Source organism: Camelus bactrianus, chromosome 3 (genome assembly GCF_048773025.1).
Source record: "Camelus bactrianus isolate YW-2024 breed Bactrian camel chromosome 3, ASM4877302v1, whole genome shotgun sequence".
NCBI lineage: Eukaryota > Metazoa > Chordata > Mammalia > Artiodactyla > Camelidae > Camelus > Camelus bactrianus.
In genome coordinates, this window is record NC_133541.1 from 27,732,089 (window position 1) to 27,757,535 (window position 25,447).

The following is a 25,447-nucleotide window of genomic DNA, read 5'->3' on the forward strand; positions in this document are numbered from 1 at the left end:
CAGAACAAGGACTTAGCTTTTTCTAGTCCTCTTCATTGGTTGACTCTTTTTCATTATATTCTTTAATCTTCAGAAGATATGAAAATGTATTGTTTAGATATTCAGGTCTGTTGTCTTTTGGACTTATCCTATTTTGTAGCATGGAACTTGTCTGTGAGATCATATAAAGTCATGAAGCTAATAAGCCGTACTTGAGTGGTAGAGTGATTTTATCACATTTATAAACAAGACTATACATTTTAATGAGGGAAAGAGTTATTGATTGGCTTTAGTAAAATTATATTTAGTCCTGGATAGCAATTTTCTGTGGCTTTAGTTTTGTTTGACAGATAATATGATTTTGTAAAGTTACTACTAGCTTCCTAAACTTTAGTATATTTGAGTCAATAGGTGATATATTCCTAATTAGTTTTGCACTCGAAATCTATTCTTAAGTGTAAAAGCTAAAATGTTGAAGTAGCTGAAGATTTATTTTAGCATGGAGTAAATCAGTATTTTCTTATATTCTCATACAGAAACCTTTGATGATTCTGTCTCATGTCTCTTGCTTTCTTGACCTGGTACCAACACTAAATAATATATTTCGCATACTTGGAAGGAACAGACAATTTCATTAAATTCTATTGTAAGATGGCATACAAATCTGAAAGTACATTTTCTCTATTACTGCCTTACATTTTCAAGAATGTAGTAGTATTTATATTTGGCATAGTGCTTGAGTTTTGTGAGTGGATACAAAAAAATAAAAAAGATGTAAGAATGTTTCTCTTGAGCATTTTGGTTAGTAGTAATTAAAACATGCTAAACTTATACTAACTTGTAACAGATTTGAAATATTCCGTGTATTCAATTCAAATGTATTCATTACAGCTAGCTACCAAGATTTTATACCCCTCATAATCTTAAAGAGACCTGGAAATAAAGTAGTAGTAGTAGTGACAACTACTTGTCTCACATACCGTACTAGAAGCCTTTGTGTGTATTATTTTTAATCCTCACCCCAGTCCTCTAAGTATTATTTTTCAGTGGAGGAAACCAGGACTCAGCAAAGATATAAAGCTGGTCCATGAACTATGTGTCTCAGGAACTTAGTGCTGCCATCTAGTTCCATCTACTAATTTGGAAAGAAACTGGAAAGACTGAGTCTAGTGAGGCCGAAGGGCTTGCTCATTATCACACAGCTAGTTAGCTGCAGAGCGAGGACTTGGATCCCTGGCCTCCTGACTCACATTCCGGTGCGCTTTTCACTATATCAGGACACCTTGGCTCCTGAGCCCCAAGTGACAGCCCCAAACAGCTGTGTTTATCTGTCTTGCATGTCCCAGCTTGTTTTGCTAGCAGAGCAAAAACTACTTAAAAGGATCCTCAATCTTCACCTTCCCACTCCCCTCCACTTACACTCATGTACTCCCACTTGCCCCATGAATAACTTCACAGAAGGAATTGTGCAATGTCACTAAGCCTTCCTCTGGTGTCAGAGTTACTCCCTGAGAGAACATTCACTTCCTCATGACTCCAGTTTACTGTCAGATTGGCTTTCCCTCTCTTCTCTTTGATCGGAATCTTGGTTGTTTAGGCAAGGAATTTGAGAAGCAGATGTTACACCCCTTGAACAAGCCCTTTAATTCTCCTTAGTACTGTGTCTAATGACTCTTAATCCTGTCCTTTTAACTCTGTGGCTAGCAGAATTAAGAGCGAAGTGGGACAGAAATGGTGAGCTTGATGCTGAACATTTCATTTTAATGTTGGCAAAGAATGCACGTGAAAAACAGTGAGACAGAGGGAAAACGTTAATTTGTCCTATAAAGCTAAAAAGCAAGATGAATATTAGTGTTGGCTTGCTGAGATTTTGTATTTCCCTCCAAAAGTAAATAGAGCAGTTTGGTAGAGCAAATATCCAGAGAAATGGAGCCACTGAACTGTTTTTACTACTATCTTCTTAAATTTCATGTGTCTTTTTGATTTTCATTTCCCTTTGGAAATAAAAATGATTCACCAGAAAAGACAAAGCTATTGCTTAAAGTATTTGATCTTTATGTTTACTGAAAAAAATTAAGACCCTCCCCAGATAGGAGTACTGTTAACAAAGACACACCCTGTGAACTATTGGTTCACTCTATTACTTTACAGACTTTGGTTTAGTAGTCTGAACTCTCTAATTATCAAAGATCTAATCTGTTTGTTCATGTATAAAAAATTAGACTAAATGGCCTACAGTTTTCTTAGTTCCTAATTAATCGCTTGAGATTTGGTATACCAGGGGCTGATTAGAAGAGAGATACCAGACAGTAATTTGAACATGGAAAGCTTATTATAAAGAATTACTAACTATAACAGGAGATTGGAGTAATGAGGGATTGGCTAGTAAAAAGTAAAGGGAACTCAACAGAATATAGGAATAGCAGATAAAAGGAGCAGCCTTACCCTTAGCGTATAGATAGAACATTTAAGAAAGAGGCCTCCAGGTTGGAGATCCAGACCCTATTTGAGAGGGCAAGGCTGTGTGGCTCACTAAATGATAAAGAAGTTGCTGTGGGCTGTGACTGCAGAACTTGACACCTCTCTCACCAGATCACTTTGCTACAAAACTGCCTGAGAGAGGTGCTGGGGGAAGCTGCTGGTGCTACCAGATACTGACTACTGTGCACTTCAGAAGCCTGCGAGTGGAGAAGCTGGACCAACTGCAGGAGCTGGACTCTGGAGAAGCCATGTGTGGTGCAGGAACCTACCAAGAGGAGCACACGACCCAGGGAGGAAAACCTCTTTCTCCTGCAATGTCACTTATCGAGCATTACAGATAAAACTTAACATCATGACAGCTGGCATAGGAAAATATTTAAAGGGCCCCCATCCATTTTTGCAGAGCAGGCAGTGAAGGGTGTATTTGGAGCTGAGAGGCAGTAAATGGACAACTGACATGTTTGGTCAAACAAGTAATTTTATATTTTATTATTATTGGTGCCTCCTTATGGACTTAATTTAAATTTGGGACCCTGGTCAGAATTTTGCTCCTTCCTTCCCAGTGTTTCAGAAAGGATGTCATGAGGCTAGAGAGATTTTCTTTTTTCGGAAGGAAGGACCCTGGGCAGTAGCCTTGCCTTTGCTTTTCTAGGTTCCTTTTTCATGAACATCTGGTTTGGGAGTTTCAATTTTTCATTTACCTTGACATTTCAGTATTGGGTATTGTGGTGAAATTCCTCACACTGTCACATGTTCTAACTTTAGAGCCCACTCAGATCTTTGTCTAAATTTTCTTTGCCACTGGAATCACTACTCTGAATTAGTAAATTAAGAATGGCTTTTTGCAGAATAAATATTTCAAAAACTATCAGCTAGAATTTCAGCATTTTAGGAAAAAATCAGTATAAATTGTGAGCAACAGTTTCTAGTAAGTGGTGGCTAGACATAAACACAGTTCATTGGTAAGTATCTGATTTGGATTTGGTAATCAATCAGGAAGAATAAATTCTGATGAGGCCTAGCTAGACACACATAAATTTTTAACTTTTTATATATATTCTATTTTTAGAAAACAAAATTATCATGAGTTAATAGCTTTTTTCCTGAAATACCCATTTATTTCTCAGCTTTGAAATTATAGACTTAGAAAGTAAATTGGACTAAATGGCCTAAAATTTTGTTAAAATTGTTTTATTATTAAAGTTGATTTTATTTTGGGATTGGCTTGTCAGGATAAATCAAGGAGTTTAAACAGAGTTACATTCATAAAGGAAGCTATAGTTGAAGACAGCTTTTAAAAAAAATGTTCATTTTTATTTTTGAGAGAGAAATTTTATATTTTCAGCTTTAATTATTAAGTTGGTTCTTCTCCACCAGAATTTTTAAAATTAAAGATAGTTGATTTACAATATTAGTTTCAGTTGAACAATATAGTGATTGATTATTTTTATTGATTATATGCCATTTAAATTTATTATAAAATATTGGCTACATTCCCTGTGATGTACATCATATCCTTATATCTTATTTATTTTATACATAGTAGTTTTTACCTCTTAGCCCCCTACCCTTTTCTGTCCCTTTTCCCCATCTCTCTTCCCACTGGTAATCATTGGTTTGTTCTCTGTATCTGTGTTTGTTTTGTTATATTTATTTGTTTGTTTTATTTTTTAGATTCCACATATGAGAGATAACATACAGTATTTGTCTTTCTCTGTCTGACTTATTTCACTAAGCACAATACCCTCCTGGTCCATTCATGTTGTTGCAAAGGCAATATTTTATTCTTTTTTATAGCTGAGTCATATTACATTGTGTATATATACTCCACCAGAATTCTTTATGAGTTTGTGTATTAATATCTATTTAAGATGTTTAATTATTTGCTTTCCACTCGTGGTTGTTTAGGGATTTCTTTTTTTAAGAGAACGACACCTGTGATAGCATACCTTTAAGATCGCTTTGATGTGATACTTTACTTTGCCACGTGTGAAAAATGTTACAGACTATTTTTTAGGATGGTGAATAAGATTTTTACCTGAGGAGTTTACTTCAAGAGTCGTTTCTAAATTTGTGACTAGAAGTCACATTTAGGAGCTATACATTATATAGTATGTAAGGTGTACCATTCTATACATACTGTTTTACAACCTACTTTTTAATGTTTATATATTGTCACAAACAGTATACGGGTGGAATTTTTCTCAAATTTATATCCACTTGACAAGCATTTATAGAGCACTTCCTATGTGCTGATGGTGTTAGGGTTTTGGGCATAGAACCCGACATAAATATAGTCCTGTCCTTGGAGGTTTCATTCTGGTGAGGAAAGACCAACTAAAAACAAACAAACAAAATGACAGATAGTGGCAAGTGCTATGGGGAAGTAAAGAACAGTTCCATTCTTAGAAACAGTTGCGTACCTTTTTTAGTTTGTACTTCTGAGGATTTCCTTTTGTCTCCTTAACAACATGTGACTCTGACATATGGCCATAGCTGGGGTGGGGTCGGGATCTATCCTTAAAGCATCATGTCCATAGGCTGGCCTCAAGTGTATGAAGAAGTCTCATGGTCTTGCTCCTCGTAACTGTGGTCCTCTACACTGTCTGGTAATTGGCCATGTCTTTTACTGTTTATATGGGGCATTTGCTTATATTTTGGGAAGTGTCTCTTCCTATTTTGCTTACTTCTTAGTGTGTTTTTGGTCATTATATTTTTTAAAAACTGGTTGTATTTTAGAAGTTCTTTATATTTATTAGACAGGAACTGTTTGCCAGTTACATGTGTTGTGAATATTTTCCCCTAGTCTGTGACTTGGCTTATTTATATTCTTGGGGGGTGGGGGTGTAGCTCAGTGGTAGAGTGCATGCTTAGTGTGCACAAAGTCCTGGGTTCAGTCCCCAGTACTCCCATTAAAAAATCCAAAAAACCACTCCCCCAAACCCATTCATATTCTTAATGTCTTTTATTAAGGTTTTTGAAATAGTTGAATTATTTTTCCTCCTCTAGTTTATTATTGTAGAAAAATCACATGAATTGACTGGATGTTAAACCCAAATTGCCTTCCTGAAATAAATCTTACTTGATTGTATTGTATTTTTCCTTTACATATTGCTAGATTTGATTTGCTAGTATTTTGTTTAGGACTTTTTGCATCTTTGTTCATAAGGGATATTGGCATGCTGTCTTCCTTTTTACAATGTTCTTGTCAGATTTTGGTATCAAGATTTTTCTGTCCTCATGAAAAGAATTGGAAATAATTCCTACCATTTTTGTTCTCTGGAGATCTTTGGATATAGTTTACTATTTTTTTCTAGCTTTTTGAAATGGATGTTTAGATCATTGATTAAAACTTTTTTGGGGGGTAATATATGCATTTAAGTGTGTAAATTTTCTTCTAACTTTGGCTTTGGCTGAATGTCACAAGTTCTAATCCATTGTGTTTTCATTATCGTCCAATTAAAAATATTTTCTAGTTTCTCTCTCTTTTTAATTGAAGTATAGTCCATTTACAATGTTGTGTCAATTTCTGGTATATAGTACAATGTTTCAGTCATACACATATATTCCTTTATATATTCTTTCTCATTATAGGTTACTACAAGATATTGAATATAGTTCCCTGTGCTATATAGTATGAAATTGTTGTTTATCTATTTTATATATAGTATCCAATTTCTCTTGCATTTTCTTCTTTGACCTAGGGATTATTTACAAGTATTGCTTAATTTTCAAACATTTGGTGGTTTTCAAATTATTTTTAAAAATTGCATTCTAACTTAATTCCACTAGGATTAGAGCACATATTCTATGTGGTTTTAGACTTTTGGCATTTTGGGAACTATATCTGCAGGCCAGTATGTATCAATTTTTAAAGCATGATTTGTATGCTTAAGTGTATTTTGCTGTTGTTGGTACAACATATGTAAATCAGTTGTTTATTAATTATGTTGTTCAAATCTTCTATTTCCTTTCTGATCTTTTTATTTGCTTACAGTAGCAGCTACTAGAAAAGTCACATTCCCAGTATGACTGTGGATTTGCCTGTTTCTTCATTTAGTTTTGTTGTTTTTTGCTTTATGTACTTAAAGATGTATCATTAGGTGCAAGTACATCTATAATATCATCTTGGTGGATTTCACCTTTCATCATTATGAAATGTCCTTTTTATCTTCAGTAATCTTCTTTGCTTTAAAGTCTACTACCCTGCCTATTATTAGCAGATATACCAGCTTTCTTTTAGTCAGTTCTTTTACTTTAACATTATCTCTCTTTGTATAAAGTGTCCCTTTTAAGTGAAAGTTTATTTTTTATTCATTCTTATAAACTTTGCCTTTTAATTGGAATATTTAGTTTAATTATACTTAATGTAATTGCTGTTAAGTTTGAGCATAAGTTGACCATCTCATTCATTGTTTTCTATTTGTCCAGACTGATTTCCCCTTTATTGTCTTTTCTTTTGCGTTAGTTTTCAAAATATTATATAGTTTCCTCTTAGTTAGCTTGTTATTGTCTCTTACTGTTCTTTTCATGGTTACCGTAAAGATTACATCATATATTTTTATACTAGACTTAAATTTTATTAAAAATTAGTTCTTTTACTCCTTCCCAACCAATGCAGTGACTTTGGAACATTTACTATATGTAACTACATTTATCCTCTCCCATCCTTTTGCAGTCATTTTCATGTATTTCAATTTTATATATGGGCATGTGTGTGTATGTGCATTTTAATTCCCATATTATTATTTTATGCAGCCAATAGACACTGAAATTTACTTATATATTCTCGCTTTCTGTTATTCTTCATGCCATATTGTGTCTTTAGGCTTTAATTTGGGATCATTTTCTTTCTGTGTGAAGAGCTCTTTGTAGTAGTGTAGTCAGTTGTTGACAAATTTTTTAGTCTATATTTTTCTGAAAACATCTTTATTTTGCCTTGATTTTTACTGATTTTGTAATTCCATCTAGGCAGTTATTTTTATTCAGAACTTCGAAGATATCATTGCATCGTCCAGAATTTTTGTTGCTTCTGTGGAAAAATCATCTATTAGTTTTATTTTTACTCTTTTGAAGGAATTTTCCCCCTGCTCTAGCTGTTTTAAAGGTTTTACCTTTGTCTATGACTTTCAGCAGTTTTACTGTGATGTGCCTGGGTTTGGTTTTCTGCTACCCAATTGGGGTTTATAGTATTTACTCAACCTCTGGTTTAGTGTCTTTTATCATTTTCCCCAGTTTTGACGGTTAACTCTTCACATATTGCATCTCTCTACTTCCATTCTGCCTACTTTCACATGTCTATCTTCATGCATCTTCCCCACATCTCTTTTTCTCAGTCTCTTGATCTTTCTAGGTTTTATCTTTCATCTCTTGGAGAGCATGTTTCTCACCAATGTAGTTGATACTTGTTGCTCACCTGTTAGAGTTAACATGCTATCATCAAGATCATGGACCAGCATGAATTTCTTTGGATTGTCCAGGTGATCCCAATCCCTTGGGATTACGTTAAGACAAAGATCTGGAAAATTAACATAGCCCTGCTTCAAGCATGTAAATGTATGCTGCTGTTGATTTAAATGTGAATGTCAAGTGCTTTTGGTTTTTCTTAGTAATTACCTGACAGAGAGCAGTAATCCTGTTTTTATATACTGCCAGATAAGCCCTCTGACTTTTGCACTGTAGTCTTTAATTGGTGATTAATTATCCTTAACCTTTCATTGTCTTTCTTCATTGTATTGGCTGCCCCTAGCAGTAGCTAGCCAATTCCATAGACCTTTTCATAACCTCTTTTCCTGTATCTCTCCAATGCCTGAAATATTACGCCAGCTGTGCCTTCCCTTTTACCAACAAAGTTTTAGCAATTGCACTGTTGCAGTATATCAGGGACTATGTACCACCAAAGATGGGGTCCTCATTGCTAACCAGTGAGTAATTGATACCACTCCAAAATCACATTTTGGATTAGACTTCATAGGACTACTTTTGCTACCAACTCTTTCAGGTCAGGTTCCCCTAAAACACACTTTGAATCTTCAGAATTTGCATGCAGGAGGTTTGTTGAGGCATGGTTCTGGGATCAACTCCTATGAGAGAAGGTGCAAGGGAAACAGCATTAGGAAGATGGAGAAACTGAATTGCCATGTAGTTGCAACTGCAGCCTCAGCTGATTCCCACAAGGGAGATCTGAAGCCAGAATAACCCTTCTGAGATATTCAGGATTGAAACAGAGGGCTGCACCGTTTTACTGAGCATTGACCAATCATTGAATGTGGGCTGCTTTGGAATGGCAACATAACCTTGGGTGAGGGAGTTCTCTGCAACTCAGGGAAATTCTTGAAGTTTCAGTTGTAAGCCATCAGCAGGCCAAATCCTGGAAGCTGGGGGAATGAGTATTTCAGTCCTGAAAGGGTTGATGTGGATGGTACACCACAGCGTTCACTGCAGCCACAGTGGGAAGATCACTTTTAGTGGAGTGGTGAGGGTGGGAAGGATACCATAGTGCTAGAAAAATAAGAGAGGAGATGAAACCTTGTTCAGATAGCTTAGCTATGAAGGAGAGGAGAGAGGATAGTCAGAAATTCCTGAGGAGACTAGAAGGGATGGGTCTCAGAATATAGGTAGTAGATATGCCTTGGATAGGAAGAGGTTTACTTTCACCACTGTAATCAAAGAGAACAAGCAAGAGAGGAGTTCAGATACAGATAAGTTTATAATAGTGATGGGAGGAAGTTGAGGCAGTTTTTATATGTTTCTTCTGGAAAAGGACAGGAATAATTAATAGCTGAAAGAGGGGGAGTTGTCTGGGTTGAAGATTGAAGGTGCGTAGAGAGGACTTTAATAGATTGCTTTGGAGAGTGAGAGGAGAGCTTAGCGGGACATCCGCTGGTGTTGAGGGCCAATTGGAGGTTGATGTTTCTGGTTTTGTACAATTATCAATTTGTGTAGTTGTATGACTTTTTTTTCTGACAACACTTAATGTAGTGAAAGTATAAACATGTTCAGTTTCTTACCAGACTATTTTCTTTTCTTTCTTCTTCTTCTTTTTTTTTTTTTTTTTGCATAGCCATCAGATCAAGTCATTACAGTATAGTAACACAGGAGACATGATTCTTGTTGTATCTGGAAGTTCTCAGGCCAAAGTGATTGACAGAGACGGTTTTGAAGTAATGGAATGTATAAAGGGAGACCAGTATATTGTGGATATGGCCAACACCAAGGTAAGTAGTAAACAGAATATTTTAGTGAATTTAATTAATTTGGTACACATTTATTAATAACTTGTTTGTGCTGCCACAATTCACCCCAAAAGTTAGTGTCTTGCTTTAAGTAATTTATTATTTATCACAATTCTGTACATCGACCTGGAAGTTCTTCTGCTTCATAGTGTCAGTTAAGGCTCTAGGATAGTTGTAAGGTTAAAATGATTTCACTCGGATGGTTTACAGTTGGTGCTTTACCCATCTGCATCTCTTTCTCTCTTCCTCTTCCCCCTGCCACTTCTCTCTCTCATATTCTCTCCTCCAACCCTCATTTCTCCTTCTATATGTCTAGTTTGGACTTTCTCACAATGTGGTGGACTTAGTGTGGTTTGACTCCTTGATGACTGGGTTGCATTTCCATGAAGAATGAAAATGGGATCATTTAATATATACTAATTTTAAAATATCATCATCCCACTAAAAATCTTTACATGAAAAGACTGATGAGACTCTCTTTCCTTCTTGTTCTAAAGCCTAGTACATAGTAGGTTTGTGGTGGACTGTGTTTCCAAAGATGGCTGCATTCATATCTCCCACTCCACATGATATTTTACAATGTGATCTTGCCATTCCTCTGTCAAATGGTGGAGTCTGTCTCCTCTCTCCCCAAATTTTGTCTCCTTCTATCATGCTATGTAAGACTTGATGCCAGACCTTAATAAATCTGAAGTTTTAGCCAAGAAAATTTCAAGAAGAAAGGAATCTGGTTGGTTCCATATCTGGCTATTTCTGCAGTTTCAGGCTTATATATAGTACATATAGTAAGATTATTAGTAAAGTAGGACAAGGGTATATAAATAAGTCCATGTATAAAAATAGGAAATTAAAATATTAAATTAATTACCAATATGCAAAAAATAACTATATATTGTAACTGTATATTATAACTCCCTCAACCCTGTCTAATATTATCTCTATTTTGATTTCAAAATCATGGTTAATATTTACTCTCTCCATTTCCCAGAAGCAAATGTAATTAATTGACCATTTGTGTAGGAAATATTACTTTTAACTTAATTGTAGTCTTTGGCTTGAGTGATGAGCTTTAGAAATGTAAGAATTATTACTTGAAAGAACCAGATTTCATGGGACACTTTTTTCTTAACTTTTAAACCTCTTTTCTGATTTCAAGAGTAATTAGTAACTTGTGGCTCCACTGGAAAATTCAATACATAGGACATTAAAGTAAACTATTAAATATATCTAATCTATTATGATAAAATATTATATACTTCAAATATAAAGAAGACTTTCTAATTACACTGTTAAATTGTTATATTGTTAAATTTGTATCTCTAATCTTTATATCACTGTGTTTTTTTAATTTTTGAAGTTTTTATTGAAATTTCATTAAATCTACAGATAATTTTTGGAAGAACTGTCATTTTTACAATATTAGGTCTTCTAATCCTTAAACATAGGCTATCACCCCATTTATTTCAGTCCTTAATTTCTCTCAATAGTTTTTCCCACTGATTCCTGAAAAATCTTGTGTATAAATTTTTATAAACTTTATGGACTCTGTTGGATTTTTTTTCATCTTTTTTTAAAACAGCTTTATTGTGGTATAATCTCTGTACAATAAACTGTGCATATTTCAGATGTACAATATGATGAATTTGATAGATGTATACACATATGAAACCACCACCACAATCAAGATACCTAACATTTCCATCACTCCCCAAGAGGTGCAAATTTCAAATTCCCAACTTATCTCTTCCCACCCCTTTTACCCCCCAGTAACCATAAATTTGTTCTCTATGGCCATGAGTCTGTCTCTGCTCTGTAAACAGGTTCATTTGTGTCTTTTTTTTTACATTCCACATATGAGCTTTATCATATGGTGTTTTTCTTTCTCTTTCTGGCTTACTTCGCTTAGAATGATTAGTTCCAGTTCCATCCATGTTACTGTAAATGGCATTATTTTATTCTTTTTTGTGGCTTAGGAGTATTCCATTGTGTATATATACCACAACTTCTTTATCCAGTCATCCATCAATGGACATTTAGGTTGTTTCCATGTCTTGGCTATTGTAAATAGTGCTGCTATGAACAATAGGGTCCATGTATCTTTTTGAAATATATTTTTCTCTGGATGTATGCCCAGTAGTGGGATCGCTGGATCATATGGTAAGTTTATTTTTAGTTTTTTAAGGAACCTCTGTCCTGTCCTTCATAGTGACTGCACCAATTTACATTCCTACGAATGGTGTAGGAGGATTCCTTTTTCTCCATACTCTTTCCAGCATTTATTGTTTGTGGACTTTTTTATGATGGCTATATCTGAGGTGATATATCATTATAGTTTTGATCTGCATTTCTCTAATGATTAGCGATGTTGAGCATCTTTTCATGTTCCTGTTGGCCATCTAGATATTTTCTTTGGAGAGATGTCTATTTAGGTCTTCTGCCCACTTGTTGATTGGGTTATTTTTTTTTCTCTTTTTTTTTGGTTTTAAGCTGTATGAGCTGTTTGTATATTTTGGAAATTAGTCACTTGTTGGTCACATCACTTGCAAATGTTTTCTCCCATTCTGTAGGTTGTCTTTTCATTTTGTTAATGGTATCCTTAGCTGTGCAAAAGCTTTTAAGTTTAATTAGGTCTCATTTGTTTATTTTTTATTTGTTTATTTGGAGATGGTTCAAAAAAAGTATTGCTGTCATTTATGGCAGAGTGTTCTGCCTATCTTTTCCTCTAGGAGTTTTATAGTATTTGGTCTTACATTTAGGCCTTTAATCCACTTTGAGTTTATTTTTGTATATGGTGTTAGAAAATGTTCTAATTTCAGTCTTCTATGGGTAGCTGTCCAGTTTTCCCATCACCATTTATTGAAGACACTGTCTTTTCTCCATTATATATTCTTGCCTCCTTTGTTGTGGATTAATTTACCGAAAATGTGTGGCTTTATTTCTGGACTTTGCCATTGATCTATATGTCTGTTTTTGTGCTAGTACTGTATTATTTTGATTACTGTAGCTTTGTAGTATAGTCTGAAGTAAGGGAGCATGATTCCTTCAGCTCAGTTCTCCTTTTTCAAGATTATTTTGGCTATTAGGGGTCTTTTGTGTTTCCATACACATTTTAACATTTTTTTTGTTGTTGTTACAGCTTTGTGAAAAATGTCATTGGCAATTTGATATGGTTTACATTGAATCTGTAAATTGCCTGTTAGTATGGCCATTTTAACAATATTGATTCTTCCAATCCAAGAACATGATATATCTTTCCATTTGTTTATGTTGTCATCTACTTCTTTCATCGGTGTCATACAGTTTTCGGAGTACAGGTCCTTTGCTTCCTTGGGTATGTTTATTCCTAGGTATTTTATTATTTTTGCTGTGATGGTAAATGGTATTGTTTCCTTAATTTCTTTTTCTGCTATTTTGTTGTTAGTGTATAGAAATGCAACTGATTTCTGCATACAGCTGCAACTTTAGCAAATTCATTGATGAGCTCTAGTAGTTTTCTGGTAGTGTCTTTAGTATTTTCTATGTATAATATATGCCATCCACAAACAGTGACAGTTTTACTTCTTCTTTTCCAATTTGGATTCCTTTTATTTCTTTTTCTTCTCTAATTGCTATGGCTAGGACTTCCAAATCTATGTTGAATATGTGGCAAGAGTGGGCATCTTGGTCTTGTTTCTGATCTTAGAGGAAATGCTTTCAGCTTTTCATTGTTAAGTATGATGTTAGCTGTGGGCTTGTCATATATGGCCTTTATTATGTTGAGGCATGTTCGCTCTCTGCCCACTCCCTGGAATGTTTTTATCATAAGTGGATGTTGAATTTTATCAAAAGCTTTTCCTTCATCTGTTGGTGAAAATGATCATATGGTTTTTATTCTTCAATTTGTTAATGTGGAGTATCACATTGATTGATTTGCAGATAATGAAAAATCCTTGCATCCCTAGGATAAATCTCACTTGATTGTGGTATATGATCCTTTTAATGCATTGTTGGAGTCAATTTGCTAGTATTTTGTTGAGGATTTTTGCATCTATATTCATAAGTGATACTGGCCTGTAATTTTCTTTTTTTTGTGGTATCTTTGTCTGGTTTTGGGATCAGGGTGATGATAGTCTTATGGAATGAGTTTGGAAGTGTTCCTTCCTCTGCAATTGTTTGGAATATTTCAGAAGGGTAGGTATTAACTCTTCTCTAAATGTTTGGTAGAATTCGCCTGTGAAGCCATCTGGTCCTGGACTTTTGTTTTTTGGGAGTTTTTAAATTACTGGTTCAATTTCAGTACTGGTAATTGGTCTATTCATATTTTCTATTTCTTCAGTCTTGGCAAATTTTTTCTTTCTAAGAAATGATCCATTTCTTCTAGGTTGTTCTTTTTGTTGGTGTATAGTTGCTCCTAGTAGCCTCTTAATGATCCCTTGTATTTCTGTGGTGTCAGTTGTAAAGTCTCCTTTTCATTTTTGATTTTATTAATTTGGGCCATCTCCCTTTTTTCTTGATGAGTCTGACTAAAGGTTTATCAATTTTGTTTATCTTTTCAAGGAACCAGCTTTTAGTTTCATTGATGTTTTCTATTGGTTTTTTAGTCTCTATTTCATTTATTTCTGCTCTAATCATTATGATTTCTTTCCTTCTACTAACTTGGGGTTTTGTTTGTTCTTCTTTCTCCAATTGCTTTAGGTATAAGGTTAGATTGTTTATTTGGGATTTTTCTTGTTTCCTGAGGTAAGCTTGTCTCGCTATAAACTTCCATCTTAGACTGCTTTTGCTGCATCTCAGAGGTTTTGTATCATTGTTTTCGCTTTCATTTGTCTCAAAGTAGTTTTTTTTTTTTTTTCTGTGATTTCTTCAGTGAGCCATTGGTTGTTTAGTAGCATATTATTTAGCCTCCATGTGTTTGTGGTTTTTGCAATTTTTCTCTTGTAGTTGATGTCTAATCTCATTGCGTTGTGGTTGGAAAACATGCTTGATATGATTTTAGTTTTTCTTAAATTTACCAAGGCTTGCTTTGTGGTCCAGCATGTGATCAATTCTGGAGAATGCTCCATGTGCATTTGAGAAAAACGTGTATTCTGCTGCTGTCAGATGGAATGCTCTATAAATATAAATTAAATTTATCTGGTCTAATGTGTCATTTAAAGCCTGTATTTCCCTATTGATTTTCCATCTGGATGATCTTTCCATTGATGTAAGTGGGATATTAAGGTCCCCCACAATTATTGTGTTATTGTCGATTTCTCCTTTTACGTCTGTTAATAATTGCCTTGTATATTGAGGTGCTCCTATGTTGGGTGCATATATATTTGCAATTGTTACATCTTCTTGAATTGATCCCTTGAGCAATCCCTTGATTGTCCCTTTTTTTGTCTCTTGTAACAGTCTTTATTTTAAAATCTATTTTGTCTAATGTAAGTATTGCTACATCAGCTTTCTTTTGGTTTCCATTTGCATGGAATATCTTTTTTCCATTCCTTCACTTTCAGTCTGTATGGTCTCTAGCTCTGAAGTGGGTCTCTTGTAGACAGCATAAATATGGGTTTTATTTTTGTATCTGTTCGTCCAGTCTGTGTCTTTTGGTTGGAACAGTTAATTGATTTACATTTAAGGTAATTATTGATATGTGTATTCTTATTGTTGCCATTTTGTTAATTGTTTTGATTTAGTTTTTTAGGTCTTTTTTTCTCTTTCTTCTTTTTGTCCTCTTTCTTCTTTTTGTTCTCTTGTGGTTTGATGACTATAGAGTTACATTGGTTTGTGGTTACCATGAGGTTTTGGTATAGAAACGTATATATCATGATTGTTATAAGTTGCTGATCACTTAATTTCAGATGCATTGCAGATACTCTGCATTCTTACCCTCCACTAACAGTTACTTTTCATGTTTCTAGTTGTGGCCTTTTCTTTTTTACCTAGAGAAGTTCCTTTAACATTTGTTGTAAAACTGGTTTAATGATGCTGAATTCTTTTAGCTTTTGTTTATCTGTGAAGCTTTTGATTGCTCCAACAAATCTGAATGAGAGCCTTGCTGGGTAGAGTGTTCTTGGTTGTAGATTTTCCCTTTCATCACTTTAAATATATTGTGCCACTCCCTTCTGGCCTTTAGAGTTTCTGCTGAGAAGTCAGCTGATAACCTTATGGGAGTTCCCTTGTATGTTATTTGTTGCTTTTCTCTTAACTGATTTTAATATTTTCTCCTTATCTTTAATTTTTGTCAGTTTTATTAGTATGTGCCTCAGTGTGTTCCTCTTTGGGTTAATCCTGTGTGGAATTCTCTATGCTTACTGGACTTGGGTGACTGTTTCCTTTGCCAGATTAGGGAAGTTTTCAGCTATCATCACTTCAAATATTTTCTCAGGTCTTTTCTCTTTCTGGGACCAATGTAATGAGAATATTAGTATGCTTCATGTTGTCCCAGAGATTTCTTAAACCATCCTCATTTCTTTTCGTTCTTTTTTTTTTTCTTCTTTTCTATGGTTGTGACAGCTCTATCTGCTAGCTCACTGATCCGTTCTTCTGCCTCATTTAATCTATTATTGGTTCCTTCTATTGTATTGTATTTCAGTAATTGTATTCTTCAACTCTGTTTGAGTAGTCTTTATATTTTCTAACTCTGCTAAAACTTTGTGCATCTATTCTCCTCCTGAGTTCTCTGATAATCTTCACAATCATTACTCTAAAATCTTTCTCAGGTAGATTGCCTAGCTCCTCATCACTTATTTCTTCTTCTGGGATTTTATCTTTTGCCTTTGCTTGGAACATATTCCTCTGCTGCCTCATACTGTCTAAATTTCTATTTGTATTTTTATGTAGGTTAGTTACGTTTCTCAACCTTGCAGAAATGACCCTTTGTATGAGACTTCCTATGCATCCCAGCAGTGCACTCCTCTTGGTCACCCAAGGGCCAGGGTCCAGCTGGGCGTAGGGTAGAGTCCAGCCTGTGTTTGCAGATTCCTTCCACAGGCTTTGGGATTGTTGTTTTCTTACTACTGGTATCTTCCCCCAGTGGATGAGGCTGGATTAGACGCTTGTGCAGGTTTCCCAATGGGAGGAGTCAGTGCCTGCCCACTGCTGGGTGGAGCTTGGTCCTGGCCCTCTGGTGTGCAGGGCTGTGTCTAGGGGTGTGTCTAGAGGCATCTGTGGTGAGTTCTGGAAGTCTGCTAATGGGTAGGGCTGCATTCTCACCTAGTATATTTGGCCTGAAGCTTCCCAGCACATAAGCCTACAGGCTGTTGGATGGGGCTAGGGCTTGATGCTAATGACACAAGCAAAATGTCAGCCTCCAGGAAAGCTCATGTAGATGAATACTCCCAGAATGTCTGCCACCAGCTTTTATGTCCCTGGGGTGAGCCACATCCACTCCCCACCTCCCCAGGAGACCTTCCAAAACCAGCAGGGAAATCTGGCACAGGTTTCTATGAAATCTCTGCTTCTGCCCTTGGTCCCAGTGTACACGAGATTCTTTTGTGCTTCCCAGGAGAGTGAACTCTCTGTTTACCCCAGTCCCGTGTTGCTCTTGCAATTAAGCACCACTGGCCTTCAAAACTCTCGGGGCTCCTCCTTCTGATGCTAGCACCCTAGGCAGGGAGCCTGATGTGGGGCTCAGAACTCTTACTCCTGTGGGAGGGCCTCTATGACTTACTTATTCTTCAGCTTGTTGGTTGCCCACCCGCGGCGTATGGGGACTGATTATATTGCAAGCACACCCCTCCTCCTGTCCTGCTGTGGTTCCCCCTTCATGTTTCCTATTGAAGATCTTTTTTGCTAGGTTCCAGTCTTTTTTTTTTTTTTTTCCAGTGGCAGTTTAGCAGTCACTTGTGGTTTTGTTGTAGTCATGAGAGGAGCCAAGCTTGTGGTCCTGTTACTGTGCCATCTTGACTAGGAATCAACTGTCATTGGAATTTTTTTAATTGAATGAAAGATTCTGTAAATTCTATAGTGCTTTACAATTTTCAAAAGTTTCACACACATGATTTCATTTAATCCCATAATAACCCTTTAAAAAAAAATCTCCTACCCCTATATTGCCCCTCCTCCCTTCAGTCTCCCCACTGGTAACCACTAATTTGTTCTTTATATCTATGAGTTTGCTTCTTTTTTGTTTTATTCACTAGTTTGTTGTATTTTTTAGATTCCACATATAAGTGATATCATACGGTGTTTGTTTTTCTTTGTCTTATTTCACTTAGCATAGTGCCCTCCAAGTCCATCCATGTTGCTGCAGATGACAAAATTTCATTATTTTTTGTGGCTGAGTTGTCTTCCATTGTGTGTGTGTGTGTGTGTCTGTGTCTGTGTGTGTCTTCTTTATTCATCTATTTCTTCTATACGTTGGCAATTATCAATAATGCTGCTGTGAACATTGGGGTGCATGTATCTTTTTGAATTAGTGTTTTTGGTTTTTTCTAATATATGCCCAGGGGTGGAATTGCTGGGTCATATGGTAGTTCTATTTTTAGTTTTTGAGAAATCTCCATATTATAGTGGCTGAACCAATTTGCATTCCCACCAATAGTGTAGGAGAGTTTCCTTTTCTTCACGTCCTTGCCGACATTGATTATTTGTGTTCTTTTTGATGACAGCCATTCTGATGGTTGCGGGTGATAATCTCATTGTGGTTTTGATTTGCCTTTCCCTGGTGATTAGTGATGTTGAGCATCTTTTCATGTGCCTGTTGGCTATCTAAATTTCCTATTTGGAAAAGTATCCATTCAGATCCTTTGCCCAGTTTTGAATCAGGTTGTTTGTTTTTTGATGTCTAGTTGTATGTGTGTATTTTTTTTTAATGTTTACTTATAGTGGTACAGAATTTCCTTTTCTGTATGTACTGCAACACGATGCATTATAGGGACAATATACTTACATCTTTAAAAAATATAGCTTATTGGGTTTCTAAAAGTAATTCCTGTTGACTATAAAAATTGAGAAAAGAAAAAAGAAAACAAATACTCATAATTATACTACCAAAATATAATCACTATTAAGATTTCAGTTTCTATGTCTTTTTTTCTTTAAGCATCTGAAAAACATATTTTCTGATCACACTAGAACTTTTATATCAAGTGTTGCTTGGAGCCATATTTTACATGTTCTGTTGTCTTGGGGTTGGGTGCCAGTGTGTCAGGAGCTGCACTGGGGTGCAGTGAGAGACCTTAAGGTGGGAGTAAGAAGTAGGCGGCCTTCTCCTTCAGCCAGAGAAGTTCCAGTTTTGCCATTTTTATCTGTTCAGTTCTCTGTAAGATATCCTTTCAAAATCAGGTTCTGCTATTTAAAATATGAAGATCACTTATCTGGAGTTCATGGGATTTACTGGTTATTTTATTTGGGAAAATAGGACATTATTTCTTCAAGTTTAAGTGATTAGGAAAGTAGGACAAGGATAAGCAGGAATCAACCCTTAAACTATTTAAAAGCATGCTTTAAAAACTGTAGTTACATTGTCATCTAAAACTCATTTATTCTAAACCAGAATTTTGGTATGATACTTCCAGTCAGAGTGTTTTTCTCTATTACTTTAAACTCTTAGACACTTGTTTTCAACCCTTTTCTTTTCAATATTAAAACAATTCTGTGCCACTTAGTTCATAATTAGTTGGCTAAAATGAAAGAGGATAGGCTCGGGATCTCAGAATGCTTGGACATTTTAGTAGGCGATTTCTCCATAAGTGTACTTTAATATGGAAAGTAGAAGTTTTATAAGGAATTCTGGAAAAAAGGATATTGTCAAATGCTTTATTTATATTTGAACAGAACATGTAGTTATTCTGATACCCAGCCACTCCAAAAATCTGCCGTATTATTTGGAGATTAAATATTTCAGTCACGCCCTTTTAATGGTAAATACTGTTCCTAAGGAGTAAAATACTGTAAACTGTGAATTCTAGGTATATATATTTTTTTAAAGCAGTTGTAACTGATGGTTTACAGTTCTAAAAAGTTCAGTGATTTAAAATACATTGTGTTTCTTTCCAATTTCTGAATATTTCCAGAGCTTTTTATCTAATAGAAACTCTCTAACACTGGTTTCTATCCTTTTGATAAATCACCATTATTTTGGGGGTACTTTCGTACATTCTGACACAACAAAATGTTCCTGGCTTATCTTATACTTTTCCTGTTCTAATGTTACCCGTTTCTCCAGTGTTCCATGGCTCTTTTGAATAGGGAATTCTTTTACAAATCAAGGTCTGGGCACTGGATATGTTCATTGCTGCTGAGGTGTTATTGCTTCTAGACTATTTCAGAAGACACAGCTGGGGCTGTGGGGATAAACCAACCAACCAAAAAACAAAACATGTGAAAAAATGATGAGTTCACACTGATATATCCAATCCTAATCCAACTTCCCAGCCTTTCCTCGCTCATATTTCTATTTCGCTTCTCCAACAGTGAGAAACTTGGCTTTCAGCATTACCACTATATTTACTCATTTGTTCAATGCTATGGAAAGTAATTTCAGAATCTAGCTACACACATAGTTCTTATAGGCAGAATTGGGAGATGGCTCCCAAGATTCTTTGCACTACTGCCAAAATCCCCTGCCCCCTGCTTTGAGTGTGGATGTGAACCATGAGTATGATAAGACATTTCTGTGATTAGGTTATATTGTCTGGCACAGTTGATTTTAAGAAAGGAAGATTATCCTCAGTGGATCCTGCCTAATCAGGTGAATCCTTAAAAGGGATTGGGGTCTTCCTGGCAAAAGAGATTTCAAAGTGTGGGAGGGATTTGACTCCAGGGAATTCTCTGTCCCTGGCTTTGAAGATGGAAGCAGAACCTGAGTGATGAAGTTGGATATATGCTATAGCTAAGGAGATTTCTGAGCAACATGTTTGAAAGCAGTGCCTGGTTTCTTCTTGCTACTTATAGTAGAAAATGAAAGAAAAAAGGTAAATTGAGAGAAGTCTTGTTAAAAAGGAGCTAGTACTAGATGATTTAGCTGATTTTGAGCCTATCCAGTTGGCAATGTGTAAGTGAAGAAATTACTCCTGAAAGTGTGGTATAGAGAAAAAGCCCAGGTGTGGCTGGGTAACCTTTTACTAAAATCTCAGAAGGATTAATAGGTCAGAATATTCAGTTACACTAAAGACTCTTTGAAGAAACGAAGCATGTGCCTCACAGACTTTTTCAATCAAACCAGGTAACCTCTAGGAAGCTTAAGAATGTTATTTCTTGGCCATTTCAGCAAGAGCTATGGATAAAAAAGGGATTGCTTTACAGGGTTTTTGGGCATGGCTTTGTCTAGTTCAGCTTGAACAAGAGAAAGATTCTCATTTGCTGGCTTTGAAGGTGGAGGAATCCATGTGACAAGGAAGTCATGCAGCTTCTTGATGCTGAGTGTAGCCCCCAGTTGACAGACACAGTGAAATAGTCATCTTAGTCCTGCAACCACAGGAGCTTGGGTTCTGCCAGCAACCTGAGTGAACTTGGAAAAGAGTGCTTCCTCAGAGCCTCCAGAAAGGAATGTAGCCCTACCAACATTCTGATTTTATTCTATGAGACCCTGAGCAGAAAACCCAATCACATTGTGACCAGACTTCTGACGTCTCAGACTGCTAGGTAATAGACTGGAAGTGTTTTAAGCCCCTGAGTTTGTGGTAATTTGTTACACAGCAATAGACAACTAATACCATTCTGCAAAAACCAAACATACGTAATAATGAAAGTCCCTGAGGAGGTGGTAGTGATAGAGATCAAACATAAGAGCAGGAATGAGCTTTGAGTGGAAGGAGGGAAGATATTTTTACGCTGGGAATGGAGGAATAAGAATGGGCTCATACGCAATATGTTTATAGGTGGTGGGCCTTACATAAGAAGTTCAAGTTGTCACCATCTGGTCACAAGGTCATTTCCTAGTTTTGTGTTGGGAGATGTTGGGATGAGGCCTTATGTAGGATAGGAAAGATTTAGAATAGCTATTGATGATGTGAGAGAAAAATTACTAGAAAAATCATGGGAGCATTAAGGGCTACCAGATCTTAATTTGTACAGACAGTCATTCTGCTTATTTGTATGATATTCTTGAGTCTATTCGGGAGCCTGAGTTATTTGAATGGAATACAATGATGGGAAGAGGGAGTTATTCCAGAATAAACGTTGTTCTGGACACTTTTTATGTTTATGGGCACTCAGGTTTATGCTGAGAGATTGCTTGAAGTTTAGGATGTTGAAAGAAAGTTCACAATTTCAGAAAAGGAACCATTTGTGGTAACGGCAGAGTTAGCAGTAGTTGGGGCTGCTGAAATATCTTGGAAGAGGTCATTGGAGTTGAGTAGATCAAAGAAGAATGAATCTGTCTCTTTGATGTCTTCAAATGGATTTTAGAATGCTTAGGAATTAGAAAGATTTGGACTTCAGAGTCCTTGATTCATAGAAGGAAATGACTAAGAATGTGATGGATTAGAGCAGGGGTCAGCAAACTGTGGCCTGTGGTCCAAATCCAGCCTGCACCCTGTTTTTTGTAAGTAAAAGTTTTACTGGAACACAGCTGTGTATGCATATGTTTACTATTGTCTATGACTGCTTTTGTGTTTATTGTGGTAGAGTGTGAGTAGTTACTGCAAAGACCATGTGGCCCATAAAACCTAAAGTAGTTACTATCTAGTCCCTTAGAGAAAAAGTTTGCCAGCTCCCCAAATCAGGCTATTGAATATTTTCTCCAGCAAAATAATTTCAGGAAGTTTGGTGATTCCTGAAAGCCTATGAGTGAACTCTGGCTAAAAAGAACTTATGGATTAAAACTCACAGTATGTTCCCTGATGCATTTCATTTCTCATAGGAGTTGCTTCTGTTAGCTAGCTCACCAGGCCAAAGACTTTGATTTTGTGGATCACACAGCCTCACCTCATTCAGTGACTACACATGGCACTGCAGTGGGGCAGCTGTTTTACAGCTTTTGTCATGAGGCTGCCACAAACGTATGGCCAATAGGTATGGATCAGCACCTCTGTGCGTGTGCATGTGCGTTAGAGGAAGCAGATGTTAGTCATGGTTTGATAATATCCTCTCTTTATGCACAGTTTAGCATATTATGAGAAACAAATAGATGCTTAATTCTTTCTACTAGGCTCTTACCAGTTAATTCTGCTAAATAGAGGAAGGGATTCCACCCGCCCGCCCCCCCCCGCCCCCCCTGCCAAGGAGTGCCTATGTTTAGATAAAGGAGAAAGAAAACCTAGTTTATTTGATGAAAAAGTATTTTAGTCACTGACTGTCCTTTAATAGGTGTCACTTTAAAACTTTTTCCACTAGTGTTAGCCATGGTACTGAATCTGTTTAGATTCATGTAAGAATCCTTAGTTGAACTTCATTTTTGTTATGACTAATTTTGGTCACTGTTTTAACACAGGGTACTTAACGTTCCCATTGCCTTTGTCATGCTCCTGTCTTTATAAACAAGAAACAACATTCATAGTCTTTCAGATTTCTTCAGTTTAACCTACTATTTATCTTTATATTCTGTATACTCTACAACTAAGGTGACCATATTTTATCTTAATGTCCTCTGTAATAGGGATCATCTTCTTTTGGTCTTCTTAGAAACATCCTTTATATTTTGAGATGCTATTTCAACTCTAATCAACAAATATCTGTAAAAGACTTGTTTTCTGGAGCCCGCCCTCAAGACCTTCATGGGCTGGGTCAGTTTTGGGATTGCTGTTAGGACAAAGCACAGGGAGTCCCGTTCTAAGGACTGGACTGAGCAGCACACTCTGTGCTGAGAATGGGTGAATCCTTGAGTCTGGGAGTGGGAGAGGAGGGTGGGAGCTGACTGGGAGATAAGCAGATTAAGGGACCAGAGATGACAGTGGAGGTGGAGGTGGAGCTGAGTTAAGCAGAGGGAGAAATGAGAGTAGAGAGTAGTGTGCAAGATTGAGGAATCCAAGGCAGTTTAGGATCTAAGTCTCTGAAGGCAGGGCATGTCTTGGCGTTATTGAGGTGTTCCTTTTGTTGAAAATCATGAGCTGTTTTTCTGAGCCAGAGGCAGATGTATTTAATGGGGTGAAACTAGATCAGATACCTATTTACTGCTTGGCATTAGAAATTCTTTTCTTCTTAAATAAGCAAAGAGTAACATTTCCGTTTTGGAAAGAGTTTAATGGGATCCCTGGCAATCCTATGGATTTTAATCTATGAGTCAGTCAGTTTAATTACAATCTCTTTGTGCCTTAGGTGCACAGAACTAAAGGGTACCTAACTCACCTCTCTGTTCATGGCACCCTGTTACCGTGCCATCCACATCTCATGGTCTGTCCTCAGTTCTCATAAATTTGTAACCCTCAGCAGTATTTGACACAGTTGTTTATTCTCTCCTTGAAACACCTTCTTCCTTCTTTCTCTTTCACTGCATATCTGTCCTATTGGCAAAACATCTTTGACCACAAAGTTTTATGAATAAATCTGCTAGTAACATTAATGTGTAGTTAATTTTGAAATTGGGAAGTATGAATCCTCCCACTTTGTTGTTTCTTTACATGATTATTTTTGAATTAGTATTTCTTGAAATAATAAAATAATAAGTTTTAATAATAAAATTATATTATTGAAATGATAAAATCTTAACATTTTTTGTAATTCTTTGAATTTCCATATGAATTATATGAGCAGTTTTAAAATTTCTGTACCATTTATTCTAAAGCAGGTCTACTGGTAACAAATTCTCTTAGTTTCCTTTCATCTGAGAATGTCTTTATTTCGCCTTTAGTTCCAAAGTACATTTTATGTACATTTAACTTGGCAATATTTTTCTCTAAGTACTTTAAAAATGTTTTCCCACTGTCTTCTGGCTTCCATTAATTTAGTGTTTTGTTTTTAGTTCATTTTGTTTGACATTCACTGAGTTTCTTAAGTCTGTGAATTTACATTTTTCACCACATTTGGGAAGTTTTTAGCAATTATTTAATCAAATACATTTCTGTACCTCTCTCTTTCCTCCCGAGTCTTATATAACATGAATACTAAATCTTTTGATATTGTCTCGTAGGTGTTTGTGATTCTGCTCAATTTTCCCTTATTCTTTTTTCTTCCTGTTGTTTAGATTGAATTATTTCTTTTGATCTGTCTTCAGGTTCACTGACTCTTTCCTCCAACATATCCATTCTTCTATTGGGCCCCTCCAGTGAATTTTTAATTTTTATTATTCTATTTTTCAATACAATGTTTCTTCTTTTCTCGCATATTCTTACAGATGTGTTGTAGAAAAAAAGATTGTTGACATATTTTAAAGAAGTGGGTTTTTTTCCCTCATCCTCTTGTTTTTGCCTTAATTATTTGTAAATACTTTCTGTGTTTCTTAATACTTTTCCACTGACTTTTTCCATTGTCTCTCTTGTTTTGATTTTTCTTTTTATTTGTTTTTTAATGAGAGGCTATCATTTCCCCTTCTCTTTCCTTCCTTATTAAGCATCTGTTATATGTAAGCACTGCGCTAATTCCTAGGCAGGAGGGATTATACAGTGAATTAAAATTAAAATAAACAAAAGGAAATAAAGCATATTATGAAATAAAACTGGGATAAAATATTACCAGTTTGTAATTAAAATAGTGTGCATTGGGGAGGACTAAAAAGGAGGGATTACACAGTGAATTAAAATTAAAATAAACAAAAAGAAATAAATCATATTATGAAATAAAACTGGGATAAAATATTATCAGTTTGTAATTAAAATAGTGTGCATTGGGGAGGACTAAAAAGTTTTACTTTTAAGCATAATATATCAGCCTCTGGTTGTTTATTTTTACATTCTTAAAAGATATTTTTC

The 25,447-nt window shown here is 35.8% G+C and overlaps 1 protein-coding gene across 1 annotated transcript in view; it reads left to right on the plus strand.

Annotated features, from left to right (window-relative positions):
- The window catches only part of WDR70 (WD repeat domain 70), a 233,651-nt gene that overhangs the window by 62,310 nt on the left and 145,894 nt on the right, over positions 1 to 25,447 (plus strand). Inside the window, exon 8 of the mRNA XM_074357233.1 lies at positions 9,524 to 9,677. Coding sequence (XP_074213334.1) covers positions 9,524 to 9,677 — 154 coding nt within the window. The remainder of the gene's footprint in view (positions 1 to 9,523; positions 9,678 to 25,447) is intronic.